The sequence below is a fragment of the Nyctereutes procyonoides genome, unplaced genomic scaffold (genome assembly GCF_905146905.1).
Source record: "Nyctereutes procyonoides isolate TBG_1078 unplaced genomic scaffold, NYPRO_anot_genome, whole genome shotgun sequence".
Taxonomy (NCBI): Eukaryota; Metazoa; Chordata; class Mammalia; order Carnivora; family Canidae; genus Nyctereutes; species Nyctereutes procyonoides.
The window spans coordinates 4,113,907-4,132,472 of NW_026575136.1; the positions used below are offsets into that span (position 1 = coordinate 4,113,907).

Consider the following 18,566-nt stretch of genomic DNA (forward strand, 5'->3'; position numbering starts at 1 on the left):
ATCCAAAAATCAAATCTTTCCAAATTCAACTATTCCAAATGTAAATTGTAATAAAAATAAGCATTTAGATTTTGATGCTATAGACTACTTTAAACCCTTGTATCTTAATTTAAAATATTCACTTAGATAACTTGTAAAGAGAGAAGTTTAGAAAAACTAAAGACTGGAAAAAATGAAACTAAAGAAAATACAACCATCTAATGGCTTCCTGTCCAGATACTATGAATCTACATAAACTATTTGTAAAGTTCTCTGTTAATCCTGTTCACAATCTGGCTCTAATGTAAAGATATATTGCATCTTAATCAAACAAAATGCACCTTCATATTTCAAGATGACATTTACTTTTAGAGGAGTCTGACATTTCTTAGAGGATCCATTTTTAATCTTTTCTTCTATTTTGTCTATTCACTATAGTGTATGTTATTTGTGTTAAATGAAAATAGTGAATATATGCTTTCTTTCCCTATAGGAAATTTCTTTGCCCTAGAAATTACAAAAGCCATAAATTCTATAAAATAAATTTTAAAAATCTGTCTTGCCTTGCCAAGTAAAATGAATGTACACACACACAGAAATTAGGAGGCAGGTGGTGAAAGACGAGAGTTTGAGGAAATACAAGTTTAAGTACTATTTAAAGCTAAACATATAATTAACAGAAACATTTAGAATAATTTTAGTCAATAATAAGTAGGGAGCTAAATCCGTATTTTTCATTGCAGAAAGTAAATATATTAACATTTTAAGTTAATAGGTCTGAAAATAAAGGTACATCATTTAGACTGATGAAGGTAACCACTAACAAAAGCAGGAAAAGTTGAAAGAAAAGTCTGGGGCAGGATACTTATTCCTCATTTCAAGTATTCTGCTCTATGTTAATTTTTGTATTATCTAATAAAAATGATAATTGTTAAAATTAATTAGTAATGTTTTATATAAAAACCCTATGTAAGAAAACACTGGCATATGAATAATAATATGACATATAGAATAACATATAATGTCTCACCACAGTGGAATTCATCAAGTCCATCCTCACAATCTTTCTGACCATCACATATCCAGGTATTCAAAATGCATCTTCCACTAGGACAACCAAAATAATTTTCTTCACATTTGTGTTTGTTTTGAACTGTGATAAAATACAAAATGTAATGTCAATGAATTAATCTTAGACTTCCACAATATAGGTAGATAATAAAACAGTAATATTCCTTAACTGGAAGATATAAATAAGAATACTTGAATTAAAAAAAGGGCCAACAACATGCACATGAGAAAATGCTCTGCATCACTTGCCATCAGGGAAATACAAATCAAAACCACAATGAGATACCACCTCACACCAGTGAGAATGGGGAAAATTAACAAGGCAGGAAACCACAAATGTTGGAGAGGATGCGGAGAAAAGGGAACCCTCTTGCACTGCTGGTGGGAATGTGACCTGGTACAGCCTCTCTGGAAAACTGTGTGGAGGTTCCTCAAACAGTTACAAATAGACCTGCCCTACGACCCAGCAATTGCACTGTTGGGGATTTACCCCAAAGATTCAGATGCAATGAAACGCCGGGACACCTGCACCCCGATGTTTATAGCAGCAATGTCCACAATAGCCAAACTGTGGAAGGAGCCTCGGTGTCCATCGAAAGATGAATGGATAAAGAAGATGTGGTCTATGTATACAATGGAATATTACTCAGCCATTAGAAACGACAAATACCCACCATTTGCTTCAACGTGGATGGAACTGGAGGGTATTATGCTGAGTGAAGTAAGTCAATCGGAGAAGGACAAACAGCGTATGTTCTCATTCATTTGGGGAATATAAATAATAGTGAAAGGGAATATAAGGGAAGGGAGAAGAAATGTGTGGGAAATATCAGAAAGGGAGACAGAACATAAAGACTCCTAACTCTGGGAAACGAACTAGGGGTGGTGGAAGGGGAGGAGGGAAGGGGGTGTGGGTGAATGGGTGACGGGCACTGAGGGGGGCACTTGATGGGATGAGCACTGGGTGTTATTCTGTATGTTGGTAAATCGAACACCAATAAAAAATAAATTTATTATTTAAAAAAAAGGCCAAGATGGTCTCTTCAAGAGGGTCAAGGTCATGAAAACCAAGGAAAAGCTAAAAGAAACAAACAAACAAAAAACAACAAAAAACCTGGCACAGACCAGAGGAGACAAGGAAGACATGATAATCAAATCTGATCTAGGATTGGATCCTGGATCTGAAGGAAGATACTAATGAAAAAACTTGTTAAATCCAAATAATGTGGATTCACATTAAGATAAATTAAATAAAATAACTGAGGTAATTATAAAGTGAATGAGCCTAAGGCCAAAGAAGCATCTTTGGTGGAAAATGCCTGTAATTCTATATTCGTAAAAATAAATAACATAAAAAGATTAAAGGATTTTTACTGAGAAAGTGTGGGCATGGTGCTCCTACTGTCCTATAATCTGAGCATGCTTTGAGGAGGTTTATACAAGCATTCTTTATTTTAAAAAGAAAGACAACTTATAATAGAATCTCTAGAACTGTTAATCATGAGAAATATCATGAGAATCATATGTATTTGTATGTAAAATTATTTTATATATATTTTTTAGATTGTAAGTTTTGCATTATTCTGACTTCTAAGGCTGCATATAAAATATTAGATTTTTCTCAACTGAATGTCATCAGTTCCCTTGCACCATCAGGTTTACATAGTTTTAGACTGACTGGCCCAGAGCCAGTTTGGAAGCAAATTTTAGAGTATCTATATCACACTATAATAATCCATTCACACTGTAATAATCACACAACAATAATCCATTGTAGCTGTATTAAGATAATTATTTCATTATATCTTTTCAACTGTCAACTTTGTATATTAAAAATGAAAGTAAAATTTTTGACAAAATTCACCACAAAACCCAAAAGTCCTGACTGATTTATGTCTTACTTTTTCTTAGGACTAGCCTCAATACAAACTAAGGTATTTAGACTGACCCACTACTGGCTTTCTGTCTATCTACCTGTCTTATTAGTTTACATGAGCTCCCCTTTCTTCTTCATTATAATCACAATTCTTTATTTAAAAGTTATCTTAAATAACTAAATTAACAAATCAATAATTTAATAACTAAATTTAATAGTATAATTTAACTAAATAATAATTTAGTTAATAGTTAATAGTATAATTACTATTATATAACTGTTAGTTAATTATATAATTATAATTAACTAATAGTTAATTTAGTTAATAGTATAATTTAAATAATAAATTAAAAGTTATTTATTTAAAAGTTAACTTTTAAAATAAATTATTAATATTAAAAATATACAGACCACAGTCATTATATTATTATGTATAATATATTATATTAATATAATATATAATATTATATGTGATATATAATGTTTTTATATATATGTAAGTTTAATGGGTATCCGTTATATGTTACCTTCATATTAATTTTTAAAATTAACTACAGCTACTGTGAGGTACATAATTGTTGTAGAAAGAACAATGGATTAAGAATCTAGACACTCAGGCTCCATGAGTCTAAATCTATGTTACTATATTTCTTTTAAAATATTTTATTTTAAAATTTTTTTGATTTTTATTTATTCATGATAGTCACACAGGGAGAGAGAGAGAGAGAGAGAGGCAGAGACATAGGCAGAGGGAGAAGCAGGCTCCATGCACCGGGAGCCCGATGTGGGATTCGATCCCAGGTCTCCAGGATCGCGCCCTGGGCCAAAGGCAGGCGCCAAACTGCTGCGCCACCCAGGGATCACAAAATATTTTATTTAATTAGAAATATAATGTGGAAGAGTTGTGGTGAGCCACAGTCCCCAGTGTATATAAAAATTCTTCATAAAGCCAGAAAAGTCCTTGAGTTCCTTCTACAATGCAGCTAGCCTTTCAAATACAAAACGAACAAAACTGGTATCATAGAATGTTACACACTGTTGAGCACAAAAACAAGAAATAAATAAAAGGAATCTGCTATTGCCCAATTAGGTGATAGATTACGAATTAAAAATATAGGTTTTTTCACAGTAGATTGTGTGCACGTGTTTATGCTGCTGTATAGAATATCTACGAATATAATTTCTTAAAATATTTCAAAAAATCATTATATGTCAACTAAACATGGAAAAAGTGAGTGGAGCAGTAGGATAAGGAGAAAGAAATATAGTATGAGGACACATTTAATAGTTTCCTATAAATAATATCTACTTCCAGTCACAGTAATTTAACACTCTTATTTTCTTTTTTTTTTCAATTGTTTTCTGAAATAATTCCAAAGAAGAGGATCATGACTTTTTAATGGAAAACATTCTGCTAAGAATACAAATGACACTTTTAGAATTTATGTATGTAAAGATGGTTAAAAGTCAGATATAAATATGTCTTTCTGGCCCTGACTCAGTGATAATTGCTATTACCCCGTACTACTATGTCAAAAGATTGTGTAAACTTCATCAAACAGTCTAACATGACAAATACAAGTTGTATGGCATTGAGTAAAGTGGTTGGTAAGAAATGTTTCTCTTTCCCTTTAGTGTATACATAGTTTTTTCTCACTATGTAATACCTCCCTGGCAACTTTAGAGATCACATATTTTAAGACTTAATCATCAACCTTAAGAGGATTAATCATGAACTGAACCTTAAAAGGAAATCTATCCAAATACAGAACAGATTTCTTGAGTATCATTTCATAACTCATTAAAAAAGATCAAGGGGCATGTTTGGAACAGGATGATCCCTTGTAATTTACTCTACATCATTTAAATTTTAATCCTAACCACTAGGCATATTTAATAAGTTTATTTTATACAATGAGCCTCTAAATCTCAAGGTAAGTTTTTTTTTTTTTTTTTTCTAGAATTACCTGGGCATTTTAATTCATCTGAGTAGTCCCCACAGTCGTTAGAACCATCACATATCCAGCTTGGCAGGACACACAGTGAGGTCGAATTACATCTTATAAACCCTGTGGTTTTCACTCCAAGTTTATAGAAATGTGTACAATCTGTATTATCTACAAGGAGGCAAATAGAAAAATGAAAAACACCTCATCTGCAAAGATTAGGAGCCTTCTATGCAGGTCACAGAAACAAGAAAAGTTAACCTCATTTGAAGAAATAGAAACACAATTATCCTACACAACAGGGGTTAATTACATATCAACGCTGGACAAGGTTCAGTGAAACATTGGGCAGTGTTAGACGGAATGCCAAAGGTACCCAGGGACGAACAAACAAAAGGTAATGGAATATCTTACTGCAGTTCTTTTCATCTGAAGCATCTGCGCAATCTATGTTCTGGTTGCACCGTGCTGATCTTGGAATGCATGTTCCATCTGCACAACGGAACTCAACAGCGGCACAGGTTGAAACTGGAAAAACAGGTATATAAATAAACGGATAGATGAGACAAAAGTGACTCCTTGCTCTAACATTTTGAGTACAGATGGTCCCCAACTTACCACGGTTCTGCACGATTTTTCAACTTTGTTGTAGTGGGAAAGCCATTAAGCTTTCAGTACTTCCGATTTTGAATTTTGATCTTTTTCTGGCTTAGAGATATGCAATAAAATACTCTTTCTTGATGCTGTGCAGCACCAGTGAGCCACAGCTCCCAGTAAGCCGTGTGACCACGAGGGTAAACAATGAATACACTTACCCAGACACCATCCTGTTTTTCACTCTCAGTAGAGTAGTCACTAAATTGCATAATATATGCAATACTTTAGTATAGGCTTTGTGTTAGGTGATTTTGCCTGACTATAGCCTAATGTAATTTGTTCTGAGTACATTTAAAATAGGCTAGGCTAAGCTAAGACATTTGGTAGGTTAGGTTAATAAGTGCATTCTCAACTTACAATATTTTCAACTTATTATGGGTTTATTGGGACCTAACTGTAGTGTAAGTTGAGCAAGATCTAAATTTTAACTAATTTATATAATTTTGTTTTATTTTGCTTTAACTTTGGGAAGTCAAACTTGATCCATGGCTCCCAGTTCCACCCCCAAGCTTGGGTTAGATGCCTCATATGTCTTCCCTTGTACCATATTCTTTCCTCTGTTGTGGTGCCTACAATAGTTCATTGCAATTGACTGTTTGTGTATCCGCTCCCACACTAAGTTGTAAGCTTCATGAAAGCAAGGATTGTGCCTTGTTCCCATGACAGTATCGGTCCAACACCAAGCCAACATACAAAAAAATCAAATGTTGCTGAAAATTCTTTTTTCCTTCCAACTTCAAAAGTACAAGGTTATAACACTAAGCAAATGTCTAGAGGAAGTACAAGGAAATCCCAATCTGGTTGCAAAGAAGTGGAACATTCCATGCTTTGATAAAAAGAGCCAGACAGACAGTCAGAGAAAGAGACTGAGATGGAGAAACCACTGAACATTCGCTTTATTACTCAGAGGAAATAGCTCAGCAATGTAGAAAGCCTTCCATGCTATGTTAGCCTCCTTTATATGGCCATATCACTAACATTTGGTATAGGAAAGATGAATGCCTCATGAAAGAAACATAAATGTGGTATGACTTGTCTCTATTGTTAGAAAGTATGACTTTACGATCCCCTGCTATGCTTAGATGAAAATCAGTTTCAATATGCTACTGTCATTATATATACCTTATACAGAATAGCTTATGCTTAATCATATATTCCTTTCTACTTTGCTCACACATTCATTACCATATAATGATTTCCAGCAATATGTTGTGAACAGGTGCATGACATGCTATGTACATTAGATTAGCTTAGGTGAGATTTTTATTCCAAATTCAAATTTCCACAGGTTGATTATGTAAATGTACAACCTGAAGGGCTCTTTGATTATGCCACTTTTACTAGTCTGATATTTTAAAGACCCTATTTAATTATAAATAGAAATTATATCAATTGTAAATGGTTAAAATGCTACCTTAAAATATGCAAATTTTACTCAAGGGTGTGTATGTCATTTGTATTTCATAATGCACTGCTCTTATTATATTTAATTGTATCTTGCAATTGTATCCTTATTTGCACTTAAATGATGATTAGAATAAATGTTTTATTTACAATTTGCAATTATAATTGCTTCAGTGTTTTCTTCATTAAAAATAACATCTTATCTTATAAAACAGATAATGCTATTATGACTAGAGATAAATACACTGTTCCAAACATGAAAAAAAAGATACTCTTCTTTTATGTCTAAAAAAGCAAAATCTCTTCCATATACCTTTCTATTACATTTTACATTCAATATTTTTTCAATAGAAACAGTAAATGAAAGACATAACATAGAAAATAATCATGGCAAGCATTTATGTTTTGTTTCTTACTTTGCTATCTATTAGCAATCCCCTATTAAGACACTGTGCTCCTAAAGACTCCTTATAATCCTTTTATTTAGAAGACAGGATTCATTTCTCCTGTGAAACAATATTCTAGACCATGGTAATGTTCCTAGAGAGTCTACAAAGATTTATCTCCCTTGAGTTTCTACCTTACAGTTAGAATTTAAGAATACCAGAAGGATCCCAATGGGGACAGTCACAACTCATTACATCATCTCCATCTCTCCCCAAACTGCCACAGGGAATCTTCTGTGTACATTGCAGGGAGTCCATCTGAGTGGGGATTGGTGGCAGAAAGGGTGAAGAGGTGAATCATGACTCCCATGAACATGAGGATAGCATCTCACATAGTTATGAGGGCTGGAGATCCAGCAATATTACAGTAATGGTGTTTCAAAGACTGTACTGGGGCCCTCAGGCGGAAGTAAACGTAAAGAATGCCTTGTGAGAGGAGTAGAGATGTGGAGCAAGTGGAACTCAGTTTTTGATGGAATTCTGAGAAGAAGAAAGAAAGGAAAGGAATTCTGAGTAGACGAAAAGAAACTGTAACTGTGAAGTTGGAAAGGGGAGTTAAGAGTTGCATTTAAAAGAAGAACATGAGGTAAGAATGAGGTAGGGGCTCAGGAGGACTGAGTAGAGAGTAGAATATTTGCAGGATGTGTTTTTCTACCATTTTCCAATTAAAAATAGGGCTAATGAATCTTGGCGAGAAGGATGGGAAGGCCTATTAGAATACATGCAAGATGCAAATAGGAAGACTGTTCTTTACTTCAAATCCTCTCTTCACAGAGTCTGTGACTTGATCTAGAGTATGGAAACCACCAGAGGGCTACATACTAAGTGGTTGCAAAATTTCATATGTAGCAGTGGCAAGATGGTTGTGAGGATTAACATCTCCAGCATTTAGAGGCAAGGAAGGAGAGAGAGATAGGAGAAATCCATGGGAACGCAGGAACCGTATTAAATAGGTAAACAAATACCTCTTTTGCCAAAACCTCTTCCTCTATGTTCCTTCAACTATATTTCTTCCTTACTTTGTTTTGGTCAGTCAAGTATTGAAATTTGTTTCACCCTTAGGGTGATTTTTGAGGGAGAAATATGTTGGAATCTCTAATTTGTCAAGCGAATATGAAAGCTTTCTGACAATTTTTCCTCAGGCTAAAAGTCCTGAAAAAGAGAGAAAAGAAAATAATGTAGTCCAAATAAAGATAATCCAAGTGAGAAATACAAGACTTTTCCCTCCAGATAGTCCAAAAGAAAAAGTAAGCCCACAAAATGTGAGTGAAAACATATCAGAGCCACCCCAGGAATAGCAATAAGATACTACAAAGGAAGATCTGACAGGGACTGTGGATCAAAGCAGCAGTAAAAGAGAAAGTAAAACCATTCTTTACCTCACATACTTTCTTAATTTTTCTTGCATCCACTTTCTTGATTCCATGTCAGTAAAAAGATTTAATGAGATAGGAAAGGTATAACATTGATTTTGTGATTTTAGGACATTTCTTATAAATAACTTAAATCAATGTTTTCTCTTCCAACTTCCCTGCAGCTGACGGAAAGGAAAGGAAAGGAAAGGAAAGGAAAGGAAAGGAAAGGAAAGGAAAGGAAAGGAAAGGAAAGGAAAGGAAAGGAAAGGAAAGGAAAGGAAAGGAAAAAAGAAAGAAAGAAGGAAGGAAGAAAGAGAAAGAAAGAAAGAAAGAAAGAAAGAAAGAAAGAAAGAAAGAAAGAAAGGCTAAGAGGCAAGCATTAAATTTGCTGTCATGTCTCTTTTGTTTACTCTCAAGCCACATATTTTATTTTATTTACTGCTTAGGCTCTAAGGGTATGCAAACCCAGGAGGAATGATGATTTCATCTATAGGCATGCTTATTCTTTTCTTTTAGCTTATTGTTTGTGGAATCTTCAAAGTTTTGCTCTGAACTTATGGAAAAAAAATACAAAAACCTAAGACCAGTTTCCTCTCTATCAGGTAGCCTTAGAACTACTTAGCTTTCCAGTTCACCTAAAGGTGTCCAAGTGATCCGGGCAAGTTCAGATACTTCCCAAGGGGAGTAATTAGAAACAACTCAATAGGGAGAGAAGGAGGGATATTATGTGCTCTCCTAAACCTATTCACTCAATCTCTCACACACTGGAAGAGGAAACCAGGGTGACAAACCTTCTGAAGAACTCTTCAAGTTATCCCCTTCTGCTCCCACCCTGCCAGATTGCCTGGGGTCTAAAACTCTCAGGGCAGTTATAAAAGATTTACAAGGCTTTAGGGTTGTGCTTTCCTTCAAATGGAGAAGAAACCAAAACTGATTCCTTGTAACATCCATTTCCACTCTGCCTTGTGGAATACTACTAATAATAATAAGTACTATTAATATAATATAATCATAACATATTATTAATCATATAATTAATACGATATTATTATGAACATCTAAACTAATTAATGTATTAATATTAACATATTAATATGTTATAAACTAATTATATATAATTAAAATAATATTAATATTATTATTATGAACATCTAAACTAAAGAAATAAAAGTGCAATAGTACTTGAAATAATTTACAGATGATGCCACTGTAGCCTCTCTCCATAGCCTATCAAACTCTCTCATATATTGACTTTTTATTGTACTAATTTAAATTCTTCGTGTCTTTACATTAAAAAGTAATAACTGGTTTGTGTGTGTGTGTCTGCACACATATATACAACAAAGGACTGCATGTACATGTTGTATGGATGATAGAAACAGAGAAGGACTATCTGGAAGAAAAGACTTGGAAAGAAAACTCCTTTTCCATTGTCTTCGAGCCCTTCCGTCCTTCTTTTCAAACTTCATCATCTTTTAGATACTGTAAGGTTCCATTTGCTGCATGGATATACATCTGAATTACTGATTTATAAGATAAACTGGCTTATAGGATATGGACCCAGAGAAAATTCTCCCCTAGGATGTGAAATGTGACTGACAAGGACACCATGTGAACAAATTTGTGAGAAAACTCAAATCCAAAAGATATAACTGTAATAAGTAATCTCTCATCTAAAAAGCCACCCATTTGTTTCTCCTAAAAGAGAGAGTCCACTTAAATCTACTAATTTCTAGTAAGTAATATGGTGTATGTTTGAGTTTCCACACACACTGTTAGTTTCAAATGTCCTACATTCTGCCGGAAGAATTTCAAGGCATACATTTTGTTGTTGCTGCTGTTTTTAAGGTATCCAACTGCTATTAGTTTCACCCTACTCTTACAACAAAATAAAAGTTTTAACAGAAACTTGATTCACAAATGCAGTAGTTATTGCCCAAGGAGCTGGCTGAGCTAGCTATAACCCAGAAATCAAGAGTTTAGCCTACGAAGGGGAAATAACATTTTGAGTTATTTTTATTGTTATTCAGCAGCTGGTATTGATGATGTTAGGCAGGATAAAACCTATCTATATTTTTGGAAGACTTATTTCTTCACTTACAACATAAGAATTTAATAAACAGCTACCAGGTAGTGGGTGCTATATTTCATAAACCCAAATTCACTAATTTATCACCTTTGAAATCTTTTTTTATTTCTTCAAGAAAATCCACTGTAACTTATTCACTTTCCATGGTCCCTCTTATGACCTTTGTTTTAAAATCTGCTTTCTGTATCTTTTGTTCTATTCCTTCACATTCTAGCTTGATATTCTTATCTTTATCCTAGTTTCCTATAATGTCTATCCTAGTTATCCTATAACGTCTTCATTATATTCTCCTTTCCTGCTTGCAAATAACTGATAAAAAAGATGCCCTTTTGGGGGGGGGTTCTAACTTCTAGTTTGCTTTCCTCCTTTCTTTCAAATACTTCATTTCCCTCCATTTATTCCCTGTCACTTACTATATTTTATCATTTTTAATCTTTTATAGATAATATGAAATAACAGCTGATTTAATCTGCAAAAGTATTTGGTTCTTCCTACACTACAGTGTCAACCTTAGCTAGTGAGCTACTCAAGTGTTTGGCCAATGTCTTAGTCTAAGATGCAGAGTAACTTCCAAACCAAACTTTTCTAGCTACAAGATGATCTGTACACATTCTGTTCTCTTCCACAACTTTGCATCACCTTCTCATAGCATCTGTACTTCACATCTTTCCTTTACCATCAATGTTTTATAAAAAAAAAAAAGTCTTACTGTATTTACTCCTTCACCATCCATTTTCTGCACCAACCCAAGGAGATTTGGCTTTTCTTTATGATTCCACTGAATTGACTCGCATGAAGGTAACCAAGAGATTATCTCCTATTTGCCAGGTTCAATGACTGCCTTAACCCATACCTGCCCTCTTGCCTTCCCTTAACACCTTAAAATGCTAAATAATAACAATACATTTCTCATGAAGATCTTTCCATTACTCCTTTGGTCAATTGCTCCTTTTTTATGTTATTAGTGTCTTTCTTTTTTTTTATTTCAATAGGTAATTCTAATGTACTCTCCTACAACGACTAGTACTCTATACATCCATGAGCTTTCTCTCTGTAGTAAGTCCAAACTCAACACTCCTATTCTAATCTACTAACTGAGCTCCAGGTCCGTATCTACCTAAATGTCTTTGGAGCAGTTCTATCTGAATGCCTATAGGTCCTCCACTCTCAGAATGCAAACCATCTTTATTATCTTATCCCTGAGCCCACATGAACAAAAGACCCACAAACATAATTTTAAAAATTAATGAAAAACAAATAGTTTTAAAACAGGGAAGAAAACAGTTCATGAAACTTGTCTATTTTTTCTATGTCTATGTTTTCTCTGTTTATTACCCAGGATGGCCTGTTATACCACCTTTAGAAATTCTGTTGTGTATCTGTCTCTCTCCTTTTTATTCTTAGCTTTAGCTACTCTGAGAGACTCCGGTTTTATCTTTCTCATCTCAGCATTATAGTTTTTATTTGCACAAACAGTACCCCCCCTTTTTTGAAATGTAAATTAGATTGTATTGGGTTTCCTTTAAACCTTCAGTGACTCTTTAGTGACTACAAGGTGAAGTTCATGCTCCTTAAAACAGCATCAAAAAACAACATTAAGTACTGGTTCCTCTCTCTGACTTGACTTATTTTTTTTCAAACCACTTGCCAATATGCCATTTGGCTCTAACCATATCAAATTATTTGCAGCTTTCAATATTAGTATTTAGGGATCCCTGGGTGGCGCAGCGGTTTGGCGCCTGCCTTTGGCCCAGGGCACGATCCTGGAGACCTGGGATTGAATCCCACATCAGGCTCCCGGTGCATGGAGCCTGCTTCTCCCTCTGCCTGTGTCTCTGCCTCTCTCTCTCTCTCTGTATGACTATCATAAAAAAAAATCAATATTAGTATTTATACTTGGAATTACCTTCTATTTTGATCATTCTACCTTATTTATACTTTATTACAACTCTCCCCTCCAAAAAACGTATAATTTTATATGTGCAATCATTAAATCTGATATACACCTTCATATCTTTATCTTTATCTGTCTTTATTTGGAGTTTGAACTCATTAATATAACTTATTAATTTTATGTCTGTCTTTAATGCATTTTACCCAATGAAATGTGTTCAATGAATGAAGATTTTTAAAGGGAAATTGATTTAGAAAAATCTGTTGGATCCAGATTTTAAGAGGCCTTAAATGTCAGACTAAAAAACTTGTTTGTTATTCTCTAAACACCAAGACTCCATTTGTGAATCCTTATCAGGGCTGTGATTAAAAAAACAAGTGAATGCTTACATAGCATTTGCTATATGCCAAATTCTGTTCTGAGTTTATTTAATATTAATATACTCATTAAATTATTGCCTCTTTTCCTACAGCTTGGGAAACTGAGGCATATATTGGATAATATTTTACCCAAAGACAGCATCTTGTTGGGGCTGAGATTCTGTCCTAGATCCTCTGGCTTGCTTATTGGTGCCAGTAAGCACTCTGAAAACACGTTCAATAAAACATCATAGCATGACTAACAACCCTGGAATTAACTAAAGAGTAGAGACAGGGAGACTATTTAAAGGACTACTATGTTAATCCAGGCTTAAGGCAGATTAAAAGGGAAGATATTTCAAAGAATTGGATGATTTATTGATATATGGATAGATGGGTGATAAAATATGGTAGAAAGAAGAATCAAGGATAACACCAAGGTTTATTGTCCAACTGCTAGGAAAATGATGAGGTCATGTGAAAAAACAGAGAATTGAGAAGTAAAGGAGAGCATTTTTTGGAGTAGTACATTCAGTAGTACACATTCCGGTACAAATGTACAATAAATAAGGCAGTAGAACTGAAGAGATGACAAATGACAAGAGTTTTGAGGTGAGCAAAGGAATAGAAACCAGAATAGAGAATATAGTCATAATTTTCAATGAACCCTAATAACTCCCTTTTGGAAATATTTACCAAAGTGTGGTCCATCTGTATCAGCAAGGGCCACATACCAAAAGGGTAGAAACCACTGTGCTCTCAGGAACACACTATGGAAAAGTTCAGGATTCACTTAGCATAAGAATATTCCTCAGCTGATGCCACATACATTTACCTTTACAGTCCAGTTCATCAGAGTTGTCGCCACAGTCATTTTCACCATCACATAACTTGCTGTGAGGAATGCAACGACGATTGTAGCAAGGCCTGAAACCTCTTCGACAGCTTCTGTTTTCTTATAAAGAAAAGTAGAAACATATTTGGAGGTCTTATAGAGATATTTTTACAAAAAAAAAAAAAGAAAATAACAGATGAGTTCTTATTTCAGAATGGATTGTAGATCTATTAAAAAAAAGTGTGCTGTGCAGTATCAAAACTCTGGATTAGAATATTCATGCATTAAAGTAATTAATTCATTAAAGACCTTTTTAGACTAAGTGCTTTAACTTCAGTGATTCATACTTGGAGATACTATACCCATATTATTCTTTCTGATATTTGTGTCAGCACAGAAAAAAAGCATATATTCAACTCTCAAGAAGTAAGTCTGTACCTCAAGAATCATAAGACACTCTCAACACCTATTTCCTATCTCCTTTGCATCTCATAAGGCTTTTACAAGAAGACAAAATAGTAGCAAAACATGTATTTCTGAATAAGTGAATCAGAGAATTACCTAAATACCCATAAATTTCTCTTACAAATCATCTAAAAATGTCTACCAGAATTCCTAAGGAGAATAATTGCCTTCTAAATTCTGTTTACCTTAAAAAGAGTCTCCTGACATTTTCCGATTTCAGGCAAAAGGTACCACTTACAGTAATAATAGCTGCCATTTACTGAACACTAATTTTGTGCCAGGCTCTATACCGAGCAAATGTAAACATGCATTTGTTTATTCAGTGCTCTAAACTAATATTCAAACTAGGGTTGTTTTGTAGGGAGAAGCCAAAATGTAGAGAAGTACCCTTGCTCATACTAGTCATACACTAGTAGGTTTTGAAACAAAGATTTAACCTCAGGTGTGATTCTAAAGTCTAGAATCGACACCTAGGGTTGTCAAACTGTAGCTCACAGGAACAAAAGCAGCCTGTTTTTGTATAGTTCTGATGCTAAGAATGGATTGTATATTTTAAAATAGTTCTAAAAATTATTTTTTAAATAGAGGATATTTCACAGATAGCACTTTTGGTCCACAAAACCTAAAACCCTTAACTAGCTAACCCTTTGCAGATAAAGGCAGATAAAGGTTGCCAACCCCTGCTCACATGAATATTACCTTATTCTCAGGAGGTAAAAATAATGTGAAATATATTCTCAAGACAATTCATAATAAATGCAAATTTGCAAGCTGATTATTATTCTATTTTTATATGCCTCAAGATTTTTACAGAGTATAGGGTACAACCATTCATTGAAATGAATGTCATTTGAGGTAAATTCATTAAAATTTTAGTTACAGATCAATCATGGGCAAATTACATCTATCATTTTAACTGAGAGTGTGTGATTCTGCAACATAAAAGAATGAGAGAACTGCCTGCAAATTTCCCAAACTCTACCTTCCTCTTATTTTAACTACTCTTTGATTATTTAAGTATAATTATTATCCAGATAATAGAACAAAGGAGAAAAGCAGACACCAGATACAGCAATTCCAGATACAGATTCTTGAATTTTACAGAGCATACAATGCCAATACTCTAATATTATAGTGCAAAAATAAATCATACCAATTTAGAAAAAATCCGGAACAGTTCTACAGTAACTATCAATGATTACCCACACAGAAGTTTCCAGGTGAAATATTGTTGTAATGAAGGCAAATATCAATTGCCTACTGGGTTCAAAAAGCTAATCTCTACTCCCAAGAAAGAGTGAAAGGTTGACCATCACTTGGTGCCACCTACAGAGACACAGCTGGAGGAATTCCATCCGTGATGGGGAGGATGGCAATGCAATCATCCTTTGTACCCAAGGACAATAACCCTGAGCCAATCCTCAAGACAAGAATAGGGACAACACTTTGATATCAATACAACAACATGCTATCATTAACTGCTGGTCGACCTTTGCTGCAGAGTAAACTTACAGTATGTACCAATAACTAATATTTCTGCCTTCCATCTTTAAGAATGTAAGCCTAAAACCTGTCACTACATGATGAATAAGTAGACAGCTTAAAAGAAAGGCCCCTGTGGCATCTAAACTTGTACTTTGTAGGTGGAAGGCTATGAGGAAATTCTTCACTGACTATTGTGGGTATCAAATAGGACATAAGAGTCCCATTTGAACAAGAACACAAATCCAAACTCAATTAATTGCCTTATAGCCATAAGTTAATGAGACACATTAAGGAAATCATATGTATAAATGAAATGGAGACCATCAAACCAAAAATTATGAAAATAATTGCAAACTTTTCTCAGAAGTGAACATGCATCACATATCAGACACTTACCACAGTAGAGCAGTTTCTCGTCTGACTTATCCTTACAGTGAGGTGTGCCATCACAGGTGAGCTGATAGTCAATACACTCTCCATTTCCACACTCAAACTCTGAATACATGTTGCAAGAGGAATTTTTAGCTGAAGGGGAAAAAAGACAGTGTTTTGACTCAATAGCAAACATTTCTCATACCATGACAACTGTTTCCCTTAATCTTCATTACAAAGCTAAACTAAAATTTATCAAAATATAAAATCAAATAAAGGGCAAGGGTTTCTGGCATTTCTTTACAAAAAAAAATTAAAGGAACACCTTTTTGTTTGCTGTTTTCACATTCCCTTTCTAAAATTTTGGGGGGTTGCCTCACTTCATTTTTCTTTTATACTTAGTTGTATGTCTTGCTAATTATTTTGTGACTGTATATGCATGGAAAGAAGGATGGGCTTAAATTTGGGTGACTATATTTATGCATTTTGCTTAGCAACTACCTTAAAAATAAATTGTCAAAAAGAGTCAGTTAAATGAGCTCTGTACATATTGAGAGAAGGTTTTTTTTGTGTGTTTTTTTTTCTTTTTGGAAACTATAATATATTCTTTAATACACTGATATTTTTCAGTACACAGAGTTAGCATTTTGATTTCTTTATTTTTGTTTGAGTATAGTTGATGCTCAATGTTCTATTAGTTTCAAGTGTAGAGTTCTCATTTTTTAATGCCTGACTTGATTCATCTTATTTAAATCTACCTCCAACTGATCTCCCTCCTCAGCTACCTTTGGAAGAAATCTCTTTAGCAGCTTTCCCCATTCAGAAGTCCTGAAATTGCTAAAAGTATCCTCATTGGCCTTTTGTTCTACCCACAGTGAGAGGTACCAGGGGGCAGAGCTGCACACTGGGCCAGCATCTACTCCTTGAGGTGCACAGGAAACTGTGGTTGAACGAGGCAACTGACAAGCTGAAAAGCATATGCCCGAGAAGTTTATAGGCTCCAAATGACCACTGCCATAATGTCCCCCTTCTAACTCTCCAGATTTTTTATAAAAAATGAAAAGTCTGAATTTTTATGTGACTTGCCCAGTCTGTGAGCACAGACCAATGGCAACAAAGTACTCACAAACAAACAAACACCCATCTTTCTACAGCTAGGTTTCATCCCTGGAATGCCAGTATGTGACCCTTATTTTAGAAAGATCATCTGGGGCAAAACGGACCTATTTTTATTCTTAAATAATAGATTTCCAGTAAACATTTAGAATTCGATTTTGTGGTTGCATTATGTGTTGTTTGCTTGTACTCACTCCATTGCTTGTTGAATAATTGTACAGTGAAATCCAGTCATACTAATTATATTGGAGGTAATTGGAATTCATTTATCTCTATTAATGCAGAAAACATAGCTTAATTTTATAATTTACTATCAATTTCTTTTGAAAGTTGTATTTTAGAAATATTCAATTACACGGCTACTAATACTATTTGAAGTTTCCAGTGTTTTATTTCTTTGTTAGTCCTAGAATGCATCTCATTTTTACAGATTATCTATTGGTCTAACTACTGACGACTTCTAATTAAAATTTTTCAATGGTATTTTTTTCTTGGTTCAGTCGAAATTCAACTGGTCAGGTAGAAAGTCAATTTAGACAAAGTAACACAGAATTTAAAAATCTAAAAATATCATTAGCTTTAAAGGAACAAGCATTAAGAAGGGTACTGACATTGCTGCACATGATCACATTCAAGCAGGAACTGAACAAAATTCATTTACTGGGAGGCTACTGATGTTCCCAACTTATTCTATCTACTTTCAACATATCTTGTTTAACTTCTCACTTCTAATGAGAATTAACTGTTATGATTGAAGATGCAAATTTTGCTTTTATAATCATTATGACTCTGAGGGAAAAAATATTCACAACAAAAATGTTTTTATTACATAAAATCAAGCCTTATATATGCAAAACTCTTGCTTAGGTATGTTCATTTGAACTAGCATTGAGTGTTATGCTTCTTCACAGAAACAAAAATGTGGTTCAACTGTCCTCTAATTCTCTCACAAGGTAATTACTTCAATTATATTTGTTATTCTTACTTCTGTTGTGGATGTTGATAAGGTTAGGAATCTTGTGTAAAGTGGAATTGCCTAATCTTTTTGTCAAGTTATGACAACACATGGTTTTCCCTCCCTTGTCCTGAGGGTGGTGCCTTTCCCCCCTTCAACCCTGCCATTAACATTCACGAACTGCTCTGGGTGAACTAACTCAGATGTGGATATAGACATGCCAGAGACATCTTCGTTTCCAAAGATGGATTTGACAAGAAGA

At 34.2% G+C, this 18,566-nt stretch overlaps 1 protein-coding gene across 1 annotated transcript in view; it reads right to left on the reverse strand.

Moving 5' to 3' along the window:
• Nucleotides 1-18,566, reverse strand: part of LOC129495604 (low-density lipoprotein receptor-related protein 1B) — a 1,831,349-nt gene that overhangs the window by 256,414 nt on the left and 1,556,369 nt on the right. The window contains exons 46-50 of the mRNA XM_055303278.1: nucleotides 16,258-16,386; nucleotides 13,912-14,031; nucleotides 5,287-5,400; nucleotides 4,894-5,043; nucleotides 1,010-1,132 (exon numbers count right to left, since the gene is read on the reverse strand). Of these exons, the coding sequence (XP_055159253.1) occupies nucleotides 1,010-1,132; nucleotides 4,894-5,043; nucleotides 5,287-5,400; nucleotides 13,912-14,031; nucleotides 16,258-16,386 (636 nt within the window). The remainder of the gene's footprint in view (nucleotides 1-1,009; nucleotides 1,133-4,893; nucleotides 5,044-5,286; nucleotides 5,401-13,911; nucleotides 14,032-16,257; nucleotides 16,387-18,566) is intronic.